Raw genomic sequence first — 18,164 nt, 5'->3', positions numbered from 1 at the left:
GGAGACGCTCTACTTACCACCCGACAAGGAGGCGCTCTAATTACCACATGATAGGGAGGCGCTCTACTTACTACACGACAAGGAGGCGCTCTAATTACCACACGATATGGAGGCACTCTACTTACCACACGACAAGGAGGCGCTCTATTTACAACACGACAAGGAGGCGCTCTAATTACCACAAGACACGGAGGCACTCTATTTACCACACGCCACTGATGCACTCGACTTACCACCCGACAAGGAGGCGCTCTACTTACCACCCGACAAGGAGGCGCTCTAATTACCACACGATAGGGAGGCGCTCTACTTACCACCCGACAAGGAGGCGCTCTAATTACCACATGATGGGGAGGCCTCTAATTACAACCCGATATGGAGGCGCTCTACTTACCACACAACAAGGAGGCGCTCTACTTACCACCCGACAAGGAGGCGCTCTAATTACCACATGATAGGGAGGCGCTCTACTTACCACCCGACAAGGAGGCGCTCTAATTACCACATGATAGGGAGGCGCTCTACTTAGTACACGACAAGGATGCGCTCTTCTTACCACACAACAAGGAGACGCTCTACTTACTACACGACAAGGAGGCGCTCTAATTACCACACGACATGGAGGCACTCTACTTACCACACGACAAGGAGGCGCTCTATTTACCACACGACAAGGAGGCGCTCTAATTACCACAAGACACGGAGGCACTCTATTTACCACACGCCACTGATGCACTCGACTTACCACACAACAGGAAGCAGCGCTTTACTTACAACATTAAACGGAAGCGCTTTACTTACCACACGACACGGAGGCGCTAGGTTTATTGGCTGGTATTTCACAGTCCCTTTTGTAAGCATAGGATTCCTCCCTAATGGTGAGGAACACCTTAACAACAACACAAACAGTAACAGGTCAACAACGTCAATATTAGTAACCGTTCGATATCGAATAATAAGGTATGTATCGTCTCACACGTCGGTTTTAACACTCATAAAGATTATTATTTTTTAGGTTTTCATTATTTTTTAGGTTTTCATTATTTCATTATTTTTTAGGTTTTCATTATTTTTTAGGTTTTAATTGGTTTTTGATGAGAGTTAAATTTACAAATGGAGTAAAACCTGTAAAAGAATGCCGTTTTGCGACGCAACAATATCAGAGCGTCTGGACATCAAATTTGACAAATCAGTGTCACTTTTAACACCAAACACTGCTCTCTGATTGGTCGGAATAGATTACTATCAACTTTATTTTCTACTGAAAACCTTATTTTCACCGATAAAACTTAAAAAAAATGACTCTCCTGAATAAAAACCTCCAGACTATTAATAAGCTATAAACTATGCAAAAACGTTATTTTGAATATCGACAACGTGATACATTGGCTCATGCCACAGTCCCAAAACAACGACAGACCACGGTGTCATGATGTACGTCATTACATCAACTACGATATTGAAGAAAAATATAAAATACTAAAAACTACAAAATTGATAAATAAATAGAAGCCGATTCATTGAATCGCATAGACTGCCTAGTAGAGACCACATTCAAGCATCGAAAACCCAAATAAAATTCCATTTTCATACAATGCATGTCAATGTATAACAGAACCACCACACCAGTACTGCCTGAGTAATATTCTTTTTTTCTTCCTGCTGAATATTTCTTTTTCATATTTTCAATTTAACAAAACATGAAAACGACCTTTTTGTTCCATTGGATTTTAAGAAAACTTGGTTCCGAAAAGATTAGGTGTTGTGACCTAGCTGAATTCCATTCAAGGGCGACAACTTTTCTTGTAGCTTTAAATAAACACAAAAGTTCATGGAGGGGCTTTGCTGTTAACTCAAACATTATCATCATATTGTGCATGTTTAGTACAAACATAATCTCATATCCTCACCGATACCGACCGGCAATCTACAACAAAGCAGTGCGTCATTAGCACTTGTAATAATCAATCAAATGCAGAATGGTGAATTACTTTCTTCAAACCTCGAGATAAAAAAAACTATATAAAATTTGTAACAGCCAAAAAAGTAGGTTTAATGACAAAAATTATATGAACTTGTTTATTCGAGATAATAAACGGGCCGCTGTGGCCGAGTGGTAACGTCATCTGGCATTCTGCTACTACTAGCCCTCCGCCAGGTACTCTCCGCAGGTCGGTGGTGTTTCTTCGGGTACTCCGGCTTTCCTCCACCACCAAAAGCAGGCACGTCCTCAAAGGACCATAGCTTTTAATAGGACATAAAACCCGAACAAACCAAACCACTTGTGACAAAAATGCCTATACAAAATCTAAATTTACCGTATATGGCCGGAGATAAAAAAAAAGTTAAATGATATTTTAAAGGCCATGGTTAATAATCCAACACAGGAGCATTGGGTTTTAAACGCTGTAACCATTATAGACACCACAACCAGTGTAGCTCTCTGGTCTGCTTACCCTGTTCCGTTACGTATAAACACGAACGGTAGTTTTTTGACGTGGATGTCGTATGGCGTCGGCGATCTGAACCGGACAAACGTCTTCTGCTGCCATTCCTCAATGGCTTCGTGTATTAGTTTGACTTGTGCTGTAGCTATTTCAAAAACGAGAGAACAAAACATAATAAGCTCTGGGTTTCCGGTTTTGTTAATAAACGTTCCGTTTTCAAGATGAAAGGTTACGTAAGTCCTTTTATGGCAACTAATCCAAAAAATAAGAAACTTAAATACGTGCATTAGGCATTAATCCATTTCAAAACATTTTTGGCAATTAAAATTTGAGAATTATCTTTAATATTTATAAATTTTATTTGATACAAAGGTATGATCGTGATACTGACAAAATATGATCAATAATAAAAAAATTAAAAAAAAATCCCCTTTAATCTGTATTATTTATAACGTGTGTGTTGTACCTGTTTACTGTATTATCTAAACCGTGTGTGTTGTACCCGTTTACTGTATTATCTATAACGTGTGTGTTGTACCTGTTTACTGTATTATATATAACGTGTCTGTTGTACCTGTTTACTGTATTATCTAAAACGTGGGTGGTGTACCTGTTTACTCTATTATCTATAACGTGTGTGTTGTACCCATTTTCTGTATTATCTATAACGTGTGTGTTGTACCAATTTACTGTATTATCTATAACGTGTGTGTTATACCTGTTTACTGTATTATCTATAACTGTGTTGTACCAGTTTACTGTCTTATCTATAACGTGTGTGTTGTACATGTTTACTGAATTATCTATAACGTGTGTGTTGTACCTGTTTGCTGTATTATCTATAACGTGTGTGTTGTACCCGTTTACTGTATTATCTAAACCGTGTGTGTTGTACCCGTTTACTGTATTATCTATAACGTGTGTTTCGTACCTGTTTACTGTGTTATCTTTAACGTGTGTGTTGTACCTGTTTACTGCATTATCTATAACGTGTGTATTGTACCTGTTTACAGTACTATCTATAACGTGTTTGTTGAACGTGTTTACTGTGTTATCTATAACGTGTGTTTTGTACCTGTTTACTGTATTATATATAACGTGTGTATTGTACCTGTTTACAGTACTATCTATAACGTGTTTGTTGGACATGTTTACTGTGTTATCTATAACGTGTGTTTTGTACCTGTTTACTGTATTATATATAACGTGTGTGCTGTACCTGTTTACTGTATTATCTATAACTGTGTTGTACCAGTTTACTGTATTATCTATAACGTGTGTATTGTACCTGTTTACAGTACTATCTATAACGTGTTTGTTGAACGTGTTTACTGTGTTATCTATAACGTGTGTTTTGTACCTGTTTACTGTATTATCTATAACATGTGTGTTGTACCTGTTTACTGTATTACCTATAACGTGTGTGTTGTACTTGTTTACTGTATTATCTATAACGTGTGTTTTGGACCAGTTTACTGTATTATCTATAACGTGTGTTCTGTACCTGTTTACTGTGTTATCTTTAACGTGTGTGTTGTACCTGTTTACTGTTTTATATATAACGTGTCTGTTGTACCTGTTTACTGTATTATCTAAACCGTGTGTGTTGTACCCGTTTACTGTATTATCTAAACCGTGTGTGTTGTACCCGCTTACTGTATTATCTATAACGTGTGTGTTATACCTGTTTACTGTATTATCTATAATTTGTGTGTTGTACCTGTTTACTGTATTATGTATAACGTGTGTGTTGTTCCTGTTTACTGTATTATATATAACGTGTGTATTGTACCTGTTTACAGTACTATCTATAACGTGTTTGTTGAACGTGTTTACTGTGTTATCTATAACGTGTGTTTTGTACCTGTTTACTGTATTATATATAACGTGTCTGTTGTACCTGTTTACTTTATTATCTATAACGTGTGTGTTGTACCAATTTACTGTATTATCTATAACGTGTGTGTTATACCTGTTTACTGTATTATCTATAACTGTGTTGTACCAGTTTACTGTCTTATCTATAACGTGTGTGTTGTACCCATTTTCTGTATTATCTATAACGTGTGTGTTGTACCAATTTACTGTATTATCTATAACGTGTGTGTTATACCTGGTTACTGTATTATCTATAACTTGTGTGTTGTACTTGTTTACTGTATTATCTATAACGTGTGTGTTATACCTGTTTACTGTATTATCTATAACTTGGGTGTTGTACCTGTTTACTGTATTATCTAAACCGTGTGTGTTGTACCCGTTTACTGTATTATCTAAACCGTGTGTGTTGTACCCGTTTACTGTATTATCTATAACGTGTGTATTGTACCTGTTTACAGTACTATCTATAACGTGTTTGTTGAACGTGTTTACTGTGTTATCTATAACGTGTGTGTTGTACATGTTTACTGAATTATCTATAACGTGTGTGTTGTACCTGTTTTCTGTATTATCTATAACATGTGTGTTGTACCTGTTTACTTTATTATCTATAACGTGTGTGTTGTACCCGTTTACTGTATTATCTAAACCGTGTGTGTTGTACCCGTTTACTGTATTATCTATAACTTGTGTGTTGTACTTGTTTACTGTATTATCTATAACGTGTGTTTTGTACCTGTTAACTGTGTTATCTATAACGTGTGTGTTGTACATGTTTACTGAATTATCTATAACGTGTGTGTTGTACCTGTTTGCTGTATTATCTATAACGTGTGTGTTGTGCCTGTTTACTGTATTATCTATATCGTGTGTGTTGTACCTGTTTACTGTATTACCGATAACGTGTGTGTTGTACCTGTTTACTTTATTATCTATAACGTGTGTGTTGTACATGTTTACTGAATTATCTATAACGTGTGTGTTGTACCTGTTTGCTGTATTATCTATAACGTGTGTGTTGTACCCGTTTACTGTATTATCTAAACCGTGTGTGTTGTACCCGTTTACTGTATTATCTATAACGTGTGTTTTGTTCCAGTTTACTGTATTATCTATAACGTGTGTTTTTTACTTGTTTACTGTATTATCTATAACGTGTGTTTTGTACCTGTTTACTGTATTATCTATAACCTGTGTGTTTTACTCACTGCATTTAGATTCTTTATCTATCGCCATAAGAACCTCGTGATTGTCCCAAATCAGATTATTTGCTGTTGGCACTTTTATTTTTTTCCGGACACTGGTTCCATTTTGTTGTGAGCTACTAATATGATCAATAATAAAAAAATTAAAAAAAAATCCCCTTTAATCTGCTTTATTTATAACGTGTGTGTTGTACCTGTTTACTCTATTATCTATAACGTGTGTGTTGTACCCATTTTCTGTATTATCTATAACGTGTGTGTTGTCCCTGTTTACTGTGTTATCTATAACGTGTGTGTTGTACCTGTTAACTGTATTATCTATAACCTGTGTGTTTTACTCACTGAATTTAGATTCTTTATCTATCGCCATAAGAACCTCGTGATTGTCCCAAATCAGATTATTTGCTGTTGGCACTTTTCTTTTTTTCCGGACACTGGTTCCATTTTGTTGTGAGCTACTCATAAAATACAACAGTAAATAGTTTGTTTTAGAACGCATACAAAATAACCTTAAATCATGTACATTTATAACATAAATACTGAAGTTATATTTGTTACACAAATACCTACATAATATCATTTTACCATTTTGAAATATGTTTTTCTTCGTAACTAAATTCACCGGTGGTTGTCATTACAACATTCAACTAAAAATACTAATATATGTAAATATGCAACATAAAGGTTGTTCAATGTTGAGTATTGTAGAGATTTTATGTTGAAGTATTCCAAAAATACAAACCCATAACAGGTAGATTACCTAGTCGTTCATCAGCACGCTCACGCACACTCAGAGCTGATATATGGAGCGATAAATCAGGATATTTTGGTGAGATCCTAGACCAAGCCTGCTCCAACACGATCTTTTAATAATTCATATTTTTAGGTTGTTCGGTATGAACGAGAGAAATCAAAGTCTGATTGTAAGCGGATGACATAGAGAGAATCACGTGATTGATCGTAGACTTGGTAATTGATACATAATGGCAAAAAAAAACTCCAAGTTGATGCAGCATTTGACAATACGCATGTAGACATCTTTTGAGATCGAGCGGCATCAGTGTTTTACTGTAGGCTGGTAATTAGGTCTGTCTTACTGTAGGCTGGTTAGGTATGTTTTATTGTAGGCTAGTAAGGTCTGTTTTACAGTAGGCTTGTTAGGTCTGTTTTATTGTAGGCTTGTTAGGTCTGTTTTACTGTAAGTTGGTAAGGCCTGTTTTTCTGTAGGCTGGCCAGGTCTGTTTAACTGTAGGCTGGCTAGGTCTGTTTTATTGTAGGCTGGATAGGTCTGTTTTACTGTAGCCTGGTTGGTCTGTTTTACTGTAGGATGGTTATGTCTGTTTTACTGTAGCCTGGTTGGTCTGTTTTACTGTAGGCTGGTTAGGTCTGTTTTACTGTAGGATGGCTAGGTCTGTTTTACAGTAGGCTGGCTAGGTCTGTTTTACTGTAGGCTGGTTAGGTCTGTTTAACTGTAGGCTAGTTAGTTCTGTTTTACTGTAGGCTGGCTAAGTCTATTTTACTGTAGGCTGGTTAATATAAACTTTATTTCATTCCAAATTAACTTGCATTACATCACATAACATACAAAGTACAGAGGAATGGGATCCGGAAACAAGTTGAAATAACTTAAATAAATCCCTTTCCGAGAATTTATCTCATTAATTTAGGGCATGATGGTATAGTTACTGAATTCTATGGAAAGAAATATAAACACTTAAAACAATAGCTTACTTTTAAACGTAGTTCAAGGGATATTTGAAATGAGAGTAAAAGAAAAGGGGTACAGGGGGTGGGGGTGGTGGGGGTATAGATGCCCGTGCCAAAAAGAATAGAAGGAGAAGAAATAGGTGATGTGAAACAAAGGATCGTTGTATAATGAATAGAACTTAGTCAAATCTTTCAGAATGGATGATGACGTTTTGTACAGATGAAAAATTTAAGGCATTTTCGTCATCTGTAAGCTCATTATTCCCGAACAAAAGTAAATCAGTTGAGAGTGGATGATTGATTTCGTTAAATGTATGCAACCGTAGTTGAGAAAAAAGACAACAATGTAATAGATAATGTTCATTGGTTTCATTTGCTTGCATGCAAGAACACAGAGGACTATCAATTAGATTTCTCTGGTATAGATAAAACTTAAGGGAACTACACTCCATTCTTAATCTAGCATGATGTATCTACCCCAGTCTGGTACCATTCAAGTAGAAAATTTTAATTTTGTGAGAGGGCTTGCGTAGATAGGTTTTAAGTTAATAGATTGAAGGGTCGTTCTTGACATAGTCAGGCAAGGAGTTCCAGATACTGATGACAGATGGCAAAAAAGATTTATTATAGAGACTAGTATGACTAACTAGTGGACGAAAATTATTTCCCGTGCGAGTATCATGGTTGTGGTAATTACGGTTACGCTGAGGTAGAATATCTAGAAGATATTGAGGAGCCAGACCATGAACCATTTTGTGGAAAAGAATAAGCTTGTGCTGTTTACGTCTTTCCTCGAGGGGAGACCAACCTTTTTCAGTATAAAGTTTAATTCTACTTGTGAGTCTAGTGCCGCCAGTGACTATGCGTGCTGCTTCTAATCGAAGATTTTCTAATAATTCAGATTGATCTTTAGTAAGGCAGTCCCATAAGATATCGCCATAGTCTAATATAGGTCGAATAAGAGTGTAGTACATAGTTTGGAGACTATACCTGTCCAAAGAGAATTTAAATTTACGTAAGATATTTATTTTAGGTGAAATCTTAGATATCAAATAATTGATGTGTTCATTCCAATGACCATTTCCAGAGAGAGAAAATACCTAAATGCTTGTGTGTAGCAACTTCAGGGATGTTAGTATTGTTCATATTTAAGGGAGGATGAAACGGTTTAATGGTTGTTCTACTAATGAGCAGGGTTTCTGTTTTGGAAGGGTTAAAATTTACTAACCATCTTTGCGACCAGTTATGAAATGTATTAAGGTCACTATTAAGAATATTTGCGCTGACTCTAGGAATATCAACGGTTACGTAAAGAGAGGTGTCATCAGCGAATAACTTTATTTTAGCTTGTATATCTTTAACAATGTCATTTATATATATATCAAAAATAAAAAAAGGTCCAAGAATTGAGCCATGTGGAACACCAGCCTTAACATTTTACCAATTTGATTTTTTTCCATTGATGACAACTCTCTGCTTTCGATCGGAAAGATAATTTTCAAACCAAACTAATAGCGAATTTCGAATCCCATAGCTGGATAATTTACAAAGAAGGCCTTTATGTCAAACTCGATCGAAAGCTTTGCTAATATCACAGAAGACCATACGTATTTCCTTACCATTGTCTAAGGCTAAATATATATCATGAATGATCGCAAGAAGTTGATTTGATGGTGAGTCACCGTGCCTAAACCCAGATTGATGGGGGGGATAGGAGGGAGTGAGTGTGCAAAAAATTGTAGACATTTGAAGACACATTTTTCCATTAATTTACCAACGATCAATAGCAGTGATATAGGTCTGTAATTAGTTAATATAGACTTGTTATCTTTTTTATGCACAGGGGTGACGTTAGCAAGCTTCCATTCAGATGGGAATAACCCAGATCTAATTGACCTGTTAAAGAGATTTCTTCAGGGGACACATATGATATTTACTGATTCTTTAGGAAGACGAGGATTTACCAGGTCAGGACCAATGGCCTTGGACAGTCAGTGGTAAGAATAGCATTTCTGACATCATTAGCTGTGATGTTAATATCAGATAAGGAATTATTGCATTCGTTGTTAATGTTAGGGAGATTTACATTGGAATCATCAACTGTAGACTGGGCACAAAAGAAGTCATTAAATAAGCAAGCTTTCTCAAAGTCATTTGAGACAGTGCTATTGTTAAGAAGCAATGGTGGTATACAAAATTTACCAGAGTTAGGTAATAGTTGCTTTACAGTTTTCCACCATTGTTTAGCACTGATGTTGGAAGGTTTGCGAAGTTCGCTATATAAATTAGAAATGTGTTAACACATTTGTTACGAATTCGACGAAACTTTGCCCAGTGAGCTTCAGTAAGGGTACGCTTGGCTTTTGTATGAACGCGCTTACGTTTACGAATTAATCTCCTTATTTCGTTTGATAGCCAAGGGGGTTCATTAGATCTGATGGTTATTTTTTTATTCGGAATACAAGATTTAGCAATAGTAAGTAAAATATCTAACAACTTTTTGACAGCATCATTAATATCATCAAAATCACTCAATAAATTCCAGTTAACTGAGCTGAGTTTTTCCTTAAATAAATCGTAATTTCCTAGGTCAAAAAGCCAAACGTTTCGTTTAAACAACTGCTGCACTGGCTTTGAAATATTAAAAGAACAGTAAATTGGACAATGGTATCGAACCGTTTGGTCAAGGAAGCTTTCTCCAACATAACAGTTATTAATAAGGTTATTACTACTAGTACAGACTATATGTAGGCTGGATGGTCTGTTTTACTGTAGGCTGGCTAGGTCTGTTTACTGTAGACTGGCTAGGTCTGTTTTACTGTAGGTTGGTTATGTCTGTGTTACTGTAGTCTGGTTATGTATGATAACTTACCTCTCGTAAGCCTGTTGGTATTGTCCTACTGGCATCAATATGTCGTACTCAACCAACATCATGTTGTCATTATTAGCTACCCCTAAGTTTGACGGAAGTGGACTGGATAGCACGACTGGATGAGCTGTAATCAATCACATTATAATAAAATCAAAGTGCCGAGGGCATTCAGGTATGCTGTGTGTGAGGGATTCCAATAATGGTATCAAGGAGGTGGTATATCAGTACAGAATGGCAGTAAATAATAAAGAACATGTTGTTGAGTAAGGGTGATAATAGCGCATCCCTTAATCATAATTTTCAATAAAACTATATATAACAAGCAGAATTATGCTAAAACAATTGAAACTTGTCTGATATTATGGTCCTTAATTAGTGTTTTAAATCGATGGAAATCCTTCAAGGAATGAAGCTGCTACAGTGCAGACAATGATCTTTTTAAAAATAGTAACAGTGACCTTGACCAGACAACCCTGCAAACCAAAATTGTCCCGTAAGATTATGGGAAAGTTTATTATTAAATAAATGAATAAATGTTATATAGATAATATAAATAAATAATTATGATATTATTATTACAATTTGTAATGATTATGATTAATTATACAAAAAAATAAAACGAGATTGTATTATTTCCAGTGGGTGTAATCACGGACTTATGCAAGTCCTTGTGTATCTCTCCTTCTCCCGATATTGTAACGAAGGTTAAAGACCTATATAATTATTCATTTTCTGGTTATTGTGAATAATATGTATATACAGTTTTAATTTTTGATGTTAAATATGCTATATTCACGAAGCGCTTGTATTATACTAACGGGTCATTATCTAGAGACTACTTTGGTATAAGTCAACATTCTCTTTCACTTGGAGACTTTCTATTGAGACAAAGAAAACACGAAGCCTACTTTATCAAGGACAGTTATTAAACAGTCGTTCAACAAGTCGCGAGCATGAAACTACGCAATGATGGACAAGTGGCGAAAACTCTTACACACACACTTTTGAGTATTGGAATACGAGGCGTAGTAATTTGAACCAAATATAGTTCGGAACTTTCACTGATTAAAAACACCACTGTTAAAGATCTTTACATATTTTCATGATTTTTTTTTGTCTTATACAGATAAATTTTACCATAAAATAGCATTGATAATATCATGAAATAATGAACACATTATCTAAAGTTCTTTCACCGAAGGAGATAAAGTGTTGGGTTTTTTTTGGGAAGAAATTATTCGGTCCAAAAAGCGTAGTAATCTGAGATTGATTTAGTTCATGATCCTCACTGAAAAAGCCCGTCTTTTCGTATTTTTTTAAAAAAAAAATATCTTTGATTTATTGGTCGATTTCATATGTATTTCATCATTTTATAGCATTAATCATACCATGAAATAATCAACACAGCATTTAAAGATCTTCCGCGGAAGAAGAAAGTCTGTTGTTTGGTTTTGATTTGAATGCTGTACACAGCATCCAAAAAGTTATAGAATATATTATCGAGTGTGTGGCTTGTACATGTAAATCTCCAACTCAATCTGAAGTTTTTGCAGGTTTAGTTGTTGTTTCTCACCCTCCGGCCTTATAATCCAGTAATGCTACATGTATGTTGAAGAAAACCGCCATGTCAAACCAGTGCTGTTAGTTTTATTACGTCTCTTCTATGATCCTTTTATGGAATAAGTAACCTGAGTACGATATTGTGACGTGTAGGAGAAAAACACACCCTAGAAACAGGAAAACCTTACTTCAAACACATTTTGTAATTTTAAATGTTAAGGTAGAAGCCTGTTACAGGCAATCACGCAATACAAAAAGCTGAAAAAAATACTGAAGAACCAACAAGACCGTTATTTAAACTCAAAATAAGGAAAAATGGGCAAAATATGAAACTGGAACAAAACATAAAGACCCTTGCAAAAAGTACAAGGAACATATAACAAGGTGTTTTGGGAGGAGGAACGTCTTCTGCTTCGTCGATTAACCCACCATTTTACTTAAGGTCAAATATAAGTCCAATTTATATCCAAAACACTGTATTTGATTAAATGATATTGCATTGTTATACTTTTTCATAAAAGTCCAACAAGGTTGAGTTTCCCCTCAGAAATGGTTGATCAAACCCACAGTCGGGCCGAAAAAAATCCAATACATTGTTACCTATTTTGGCAGTGATTAAGGTGTCCTGAAGTCGTTTTTCCGCCAAGGCGAGGTTCATTTTGATTGAATTAAAAGGAACAAAATTAAATTTCTTTGACGAATGACACAAGGTGTTTATAATAGTAATGTGACAAGAAAATACAACATATATTAAAAAATATTTCAACGGGCATTGATGTATTCCTACCAGGAGTATAAAATACACAGGAGTATTTTACAGGAGTATAAAATACACAGGAGTATTATACAGGAGTATAAAATACACAGGAGTATTTTACAGGAGTATAAATACACGGTACCTGCAGCACTGAAGATGAGCTCGTCAATTGTCTTTGGTGCACTTTCCTGTAAGGGAAAAGGAAAATCATAAACCAGGACCATCCATACCATAACAAGCTTTGCGCATGACCAGAATAAGTAAGACTTTCCTTTACCTTAAGTTTACAAATCATATTGATGTAAAGTTACTGTTTACAATTTCGATCTTGTGTTGTTCCAGGTAAGATTTTGTGTTCTTATTTTCATTTATTACCTGTGATATTTTTCTATTTCATAAAAAGCTTTTTTTTTCGAAACAATTAAATAATTTGAATATCAACTACAATAGAAAAGTGATATAAATTTAATGTTATTATTGTATATTATTTTTTACCTGTGTAATGGTTTCCAGAAAACGACGAAGGAGTCGTGATATAGGTAGTCCAGATTGAGCTTGTACGTGGCCCATAAGAACCATACATACGATTGTCCATACTTCCTTTGTGCAGTATGCTACAAAATAGAAATTCTAATATATGTCTGATGCTGTATCAAAATAAGGTATAACAAGTCGTACACGTAGTAATCTCACATACCACTTCCATGCATAGCTGTGCTGGAGTTATATTTTCCAATGAGGAATTTGAAATTACCAGTCCATGTAGCAGAGTGGTTTAGAAAGTTTAACAGTATTTAAATCCAGTCATCTGACATGCGCGGGTTCCATAACCGGCGTCAGAGGCAAGTTATTTCTGATCTCTTACCAGCGCTTTAAATCATTGTAACATATTGGTTTATCTCAGGGCATCCATGAGTAAATTATTAATTGTCTGCGACTTATATTTGGTGTATATTTTAACATAAAATGATATAAAAACGGAAAAGGTTTAGGAGTGACAAATTCGAAGTATCGCCTTTGTTCTTTTGTGACTTTTGAAAGGAAAACCGCAATGCATGCATGAATTACGGATGTCAATTCTGAAATGTCAGATCAATCGATAGATTTCACACTGTGCTCCACAGAAGCCCAGTGTCTTATTGTCTAAGGATATAGGAATTACTTTAGCGCTCTTTTAGACAGTAATTATCCCAATAAATCATCCTCTGCAAGCATACACTGTAGGCATCGCTCGAGCTTCAGAAACACAACCCTTGCATCGTACAATGATATCTTAGTTAAAAAGGTACAACAGTTTGCTACTTTCAAAAAACCCTTACATATTATTGTCGATCCTGTGAAGATAGTCTCTTACATAAACGCAATTTTGCAACAAAATTGAATTTTAGATAGATGACAAATCGATTTCAAAATCATAATTAATACTGTTACAATGAGTGTACAGCTATTTGATATGTTGCCCCATTTCCTCCTTTGTGGGACCCAGCACGTGCTGACACATAAATGAGATTTTAGTTTGACTGTGCTTTATAGCAACGTTAATGTATGTGTAACGGTAATAATTAATATACGCCTTGCACATAAATTACATGTAATTGTAAATATTTAATACATGAATGTTATGAAACGTTCTGTTTTAGTGACTTCATACAGTCTAGCCGGTCTGATTGAGTAGCTCCCGAATCCTGATTTTGGCAATTGTCACAAGTTCTTTATGATTCTCCCGAATTTCCAAGTTACATCCTCTTACTGGCGATTAGTGAATCTTAACCTTTTTTATAATTCATTACTTTTTTCTAGATTATTTGTATATGACACATGTATATCGCTTTCATTACTTTCATTGTTTGCACTAAATAAACAATGTTTAATTCAATCTCAATTTCTGTTTACTCTCTTTAAAGGATTGTGGGACCGGGAAGACAGTGGCTCATACAATGTAACAATGAACCCGTTCTCATGCTCAAACACAGATTAATTCTTGGGCGCTCTCCCTCTGTTACATCACATTTACATCTGTATCTGTAATTGGACATGTAATTCGGGGAATTATACCCCCAATTCATTATATGCTTGTTGTTGTATTTTTATTTTTTGCAATCATAACCAGGTTGTGTGCCTGCCGGAAAGCACCCCCTTTAAGTCACGTACATTTCTTAATCCTGGTTTGCATTTTGGTAATCTAACATAGTTCTAGGGTAGATGACTATAGGGCGTGCTAAGCTAGTCATAGTATAACTGTGTCTGTTGGGGATCGCCCTGTAAACCATGTTCTTACTTATACTTTGAACACAAAGGCACCGGGGTCGCTCGATGCCTGTTTGCAGGGCCGCCTGTTAGCTACTCGCTCCACAGCTTGGGATCGCTCAAGCCTTGGGGATCACGCCACAACTTATTTTAGTCACCAGCTTGAGATCGCTAAAGCCGGGGATCGCCCACTCTTCTTTTAAGTTTAGTGTGATGTTTTAATTTACTTTTACTGTAAATAGATATGTTTGTAACCAACTATGTTGTAGTTAGATTAAGTAACAGAGAGCAGCCCCTAAGAATGGCAAAAGATAATTAATATAACCTGAACAAGTTACTTTAAATTTAGACTCAATACATTTTTGAACTTTAACTTTTAATTGTTGTGTATAAATCTCAATGCATAATAAGAGAATACCGAAGTGTCAGCAAAATCATTATTCTAACTAAACATCGATAATAATCGGGAAAATTAGGAATATTGGATATATTTTCATTGACAGCCTTTGAATGGTACAGTAAGAATAAGACCAGGTGTTCAGGAAAGGTAAGTGTCTTGTGCTTCATCGTCGACATCCGTCATGTCAATCAAACCAAAGTAACGAGTAAAGTCACGTCCTCATATCACAAGGCACTCAAAACAATCGACATTTGTATCACACAAAGACACAGCATCTTTTCGTGCATGAACCTGTTGGCGACGATAATTGTTTTGTCCAGATTCTTCATCAGCCTGCATCGTCGAGATCTATCTAGGAAATAATGATATTCGGGGCAAACTGTTGTGTACTGAATTCTATTTTAAATATGTAAACACCGTAGAAGGGGTGTCATTGTCAAGAAAGGGAAAGTTCACAATCGGAAAATCGAGATCAACCGCTTATGATACAGCTTAGAAGTAAGCCGTTCCTGTTGGTCATGTCGGAGGAATCGATAGAAGTAGAGGAGTCTGTGGTGTCTTTAATTTCAGGATCTGGATGGTTTATACAATCGATGTGGTCAATTAATTTGTTGTTATTTAAAGCATATCTGTAGTGTTTAGATCAGTCCTTATCCGGATGATAGTTGTCCCGTATAATCACTGGATATTGTCGTGTACATGTTTGAGTTTGCGCAGAGTGTTGTAATAAACCTGTGAAGCAGCATGGTGTGTTTCATGCAGACTGTCACCTCATGTCAGGGTATTTAGCGGTTCAACAAGTATTTAGCAGATGTCACAATATCATCGATATCTCTTGCGGACTTGGGTTTTGTTACCGGTCCTGATAAGCTCATCAATAAATTAAGCTTCATATGAAAACAAAAACAAATCGGCCATAAGAGGGACTCAGTTTGTTTGCGCATCAATGCCTACAGTTTGCTGGAAACTTATGCCACCTACCTCAACAAAGATATGGTCAACCATAAACTCAATCATTATCACAAAAGCGGCCTAAGTATAGTTCCGTTTAGCCTTTGTTGTACTTTTCTCAAAAATTCTCCAAAATTATTTTCAATAACAGCAACATTGCAAATTTAAAAATAAAGAAAAAGCTGAATTTATTCGGATAACATTTTAAGCTGAGTCATGAGACACGTGCTATTTTCATTACGATATTGTAATAAGCTGATTCATCAAAACGACCAAGAAAGGAAACATAACTCGTTAATGTTTCTGTCTGGGTGAAAGATCTATCGACAAACATACTAGACCTGGCAGCACTGGTCCCTTTGATGAACGTTCTAGAGATAAAGTCACATGTCATTTTCAATGGCACGCCGATACATTTATGTATTTAGATTCAAACTGTATCAACGTCACCTTGTCGACGTACGTGATCATTCAACAATTTACTTTATCATACGCTACAATCGATAACGACACTGCGCTTTCCTTACACATCCTCCTTATAAACCTAGTTTCATCACTATTTAAATACGAAAATACCATCCTGCTTTAATTTGTTATTAAAAGATATTATGCACTAAAACAAATATTAACAGAAGTTGTAGGCTTTACTCATTACAATTGGCTATAACCTTTAATGAATCTTAACAGTTGTGAATTTTACAGCGAATAGAAAACATTCCTTTGGTAATTGTAAAACATGTCTCGTTTTGAAAAAAACAAATAATATGTTTTTGGTATCCCTCAACACGAAAACTAAATAGATTATTGATTAAAATGTTCACAAGACTACTCTGCAAAAAGGATAACGGAGAATAAGATTGATTAAATATGGACAATTTACATTCTCGTAATGATATGTAATATCATTATAAATAATCGACTCCCCAGTGACATGGAGTGAGCGCAAAGATAGGTTGAAGGAGATACAAAAGTGCGCTAGATTTAACTTCAAATAAAATGAATACGTATAAATATTTCTTTATAAAGCAATGACATTATAGTCCTATTAATGTACAAATGGCCGTAAAGAAACTCATACCATGTATATGTTAAATATTTTAATGATGACAGAAATACTTGTGATTTTAATGAAAAAGCACACTTTGTGATAATTTATGAGATTTTGTTTCAGTGTATATTGTTAATATAATATAATGTCTCGGTGGAAACAGACATAAACTGTATTGTTTACCTTGACTATGGTTCGTCATCATCATCCAGCCTCGGCGAGCTCCCACAAACCTCGTGCAGATACCAGAAGGTCACACAATCCAAGCCGTTAGTTTGTCTGCCATCACTGAGTCGATAATGTCTTATTCCAATCACGATATAACCTCACTCAATCACAGGGAATGTTTTATCATTATATGCTAACATGTACAGTAACTTATTCATGCTGTAAGGCATTTTATATTTACCCTAATATTACAAATTATATGATTAGTTAATAAGATGTTACCACATTATACAAAATCGTCACGTAATTATACAATTATGCTTACTACATAAAAAATAAAATAATTAAAAAGTGTAATTTAAAATTTAAACGAAATAATCGTGATCAGAAATTTTATCTGACGATTGTCAATGTGCTTGCTGAATTAAGTAATGTACAGAGCATACAAATGTCAATGTAACAACAACGGAACACGATGCTATAAAATGCTACTGTATGTGATTTCTGTTTCCCGGGTTATGGATGTCATACCATATCTTGTCAAATCTAGGGAAAGTTTGCCTGTCACTTACAATGAAAGACATAGCCAATACGTCTGTGACACTTGTCGACACTGACGTATCGCAGATGGTAATCAGGGCATCATTTCACTACTGAAGCATCCGGAACATCCACTGTAAGCCATTAAGATCATAGTCTAGGTGATTACTACCGACACAAGGAAAGATCATCATAAACAATTTTACCATAGAGCGTTTATAGTAACCTGGTCATTGTTACCTGGTCAGTTATTCACCCAAATTACCAAGAATGTAGCACCGGCACCAACGTTAAATATTGTTTGAAGATGTAGAACCTAAGCATTTTACTGCAACATATATGGACTTTTTCCACGTACGAATTGTTCAATCATCAGGGTTC

At 35.5% G+C, this 18,164-nt stretch overlaps 1 protein-coding gene across 3 annotated transcripts in view; it reads right to left on the bottom strand.

The window, feature by feature from the left end:
- Positions 1 to 17,419, bottom strand: part of LOC110441674 (protein SpAN-like) — a 23,382-nt gene extending 5,963 nt beyond the window's left edge. The window contains exons 1-7 of one of the 3 annotated variants that reach the window (XM_021484881.1): positions 17,259 to 17,419; positions 12,925 to 13,043; positions 12,572 to 12,617; positions 10,113 to 10,236; positions 5,876 to 5,988; positions 2,457 to 2,592; positions 802 to 889 (exon numbers count right to left, since the gene is read on the bottom strand). In XM_021484881.1, the coding sequence (XP_021340556.1) occupies positions 802 to 889; positions 2,457 to 2,592; positions 5,876 to 5,988; positions 10,113 to 10,236; positions 12,572 to 12,617; positions 12,925 to 13,043; positions 17,259 to 17,283 (651 nt within the window). In that variant the 5' untranslated portion in view covers positions 17,284 to 17,419. Of the gene's footprint in view, positions 1 to 801; positions 890 to 2,456; positions 2,593 to 5,536; positions 5,650 to 5,875; positions 5,989 to 10,112; positions 10,237 to 12,571; positions 12,618 to 12,924; positions 13,044 to 13,126; positions 13,195 to 17,258 lie in introns of those variants that run through there. The other 2 variants (XM_021484882.1, XM_021484883.1) reach the window with 2 other exon arrangements.
- Positions 17,420 to 18,164: the final 745 nt, after the last annotated feature.

Source organism: Mizuhopecten yessoensis, unplaced genomic scaffold, assembly GCF_002113885.1.
Source record: "Mizuhopecten yessoensis strain PY_sf001 unplaced genomic scaffold, ASM211388v2 scaffold716093, whole genome shotgun sequence".
NCBI lineage: Eukaryota > Metazoa > Mollusca > Bivalvia > Pectinida > Pectinidae > Mizuhopecten > Mizuhopecten yessoensis.
This window is presented reverse-complemented; position numbering and strand designations above follow the sequence as displayed.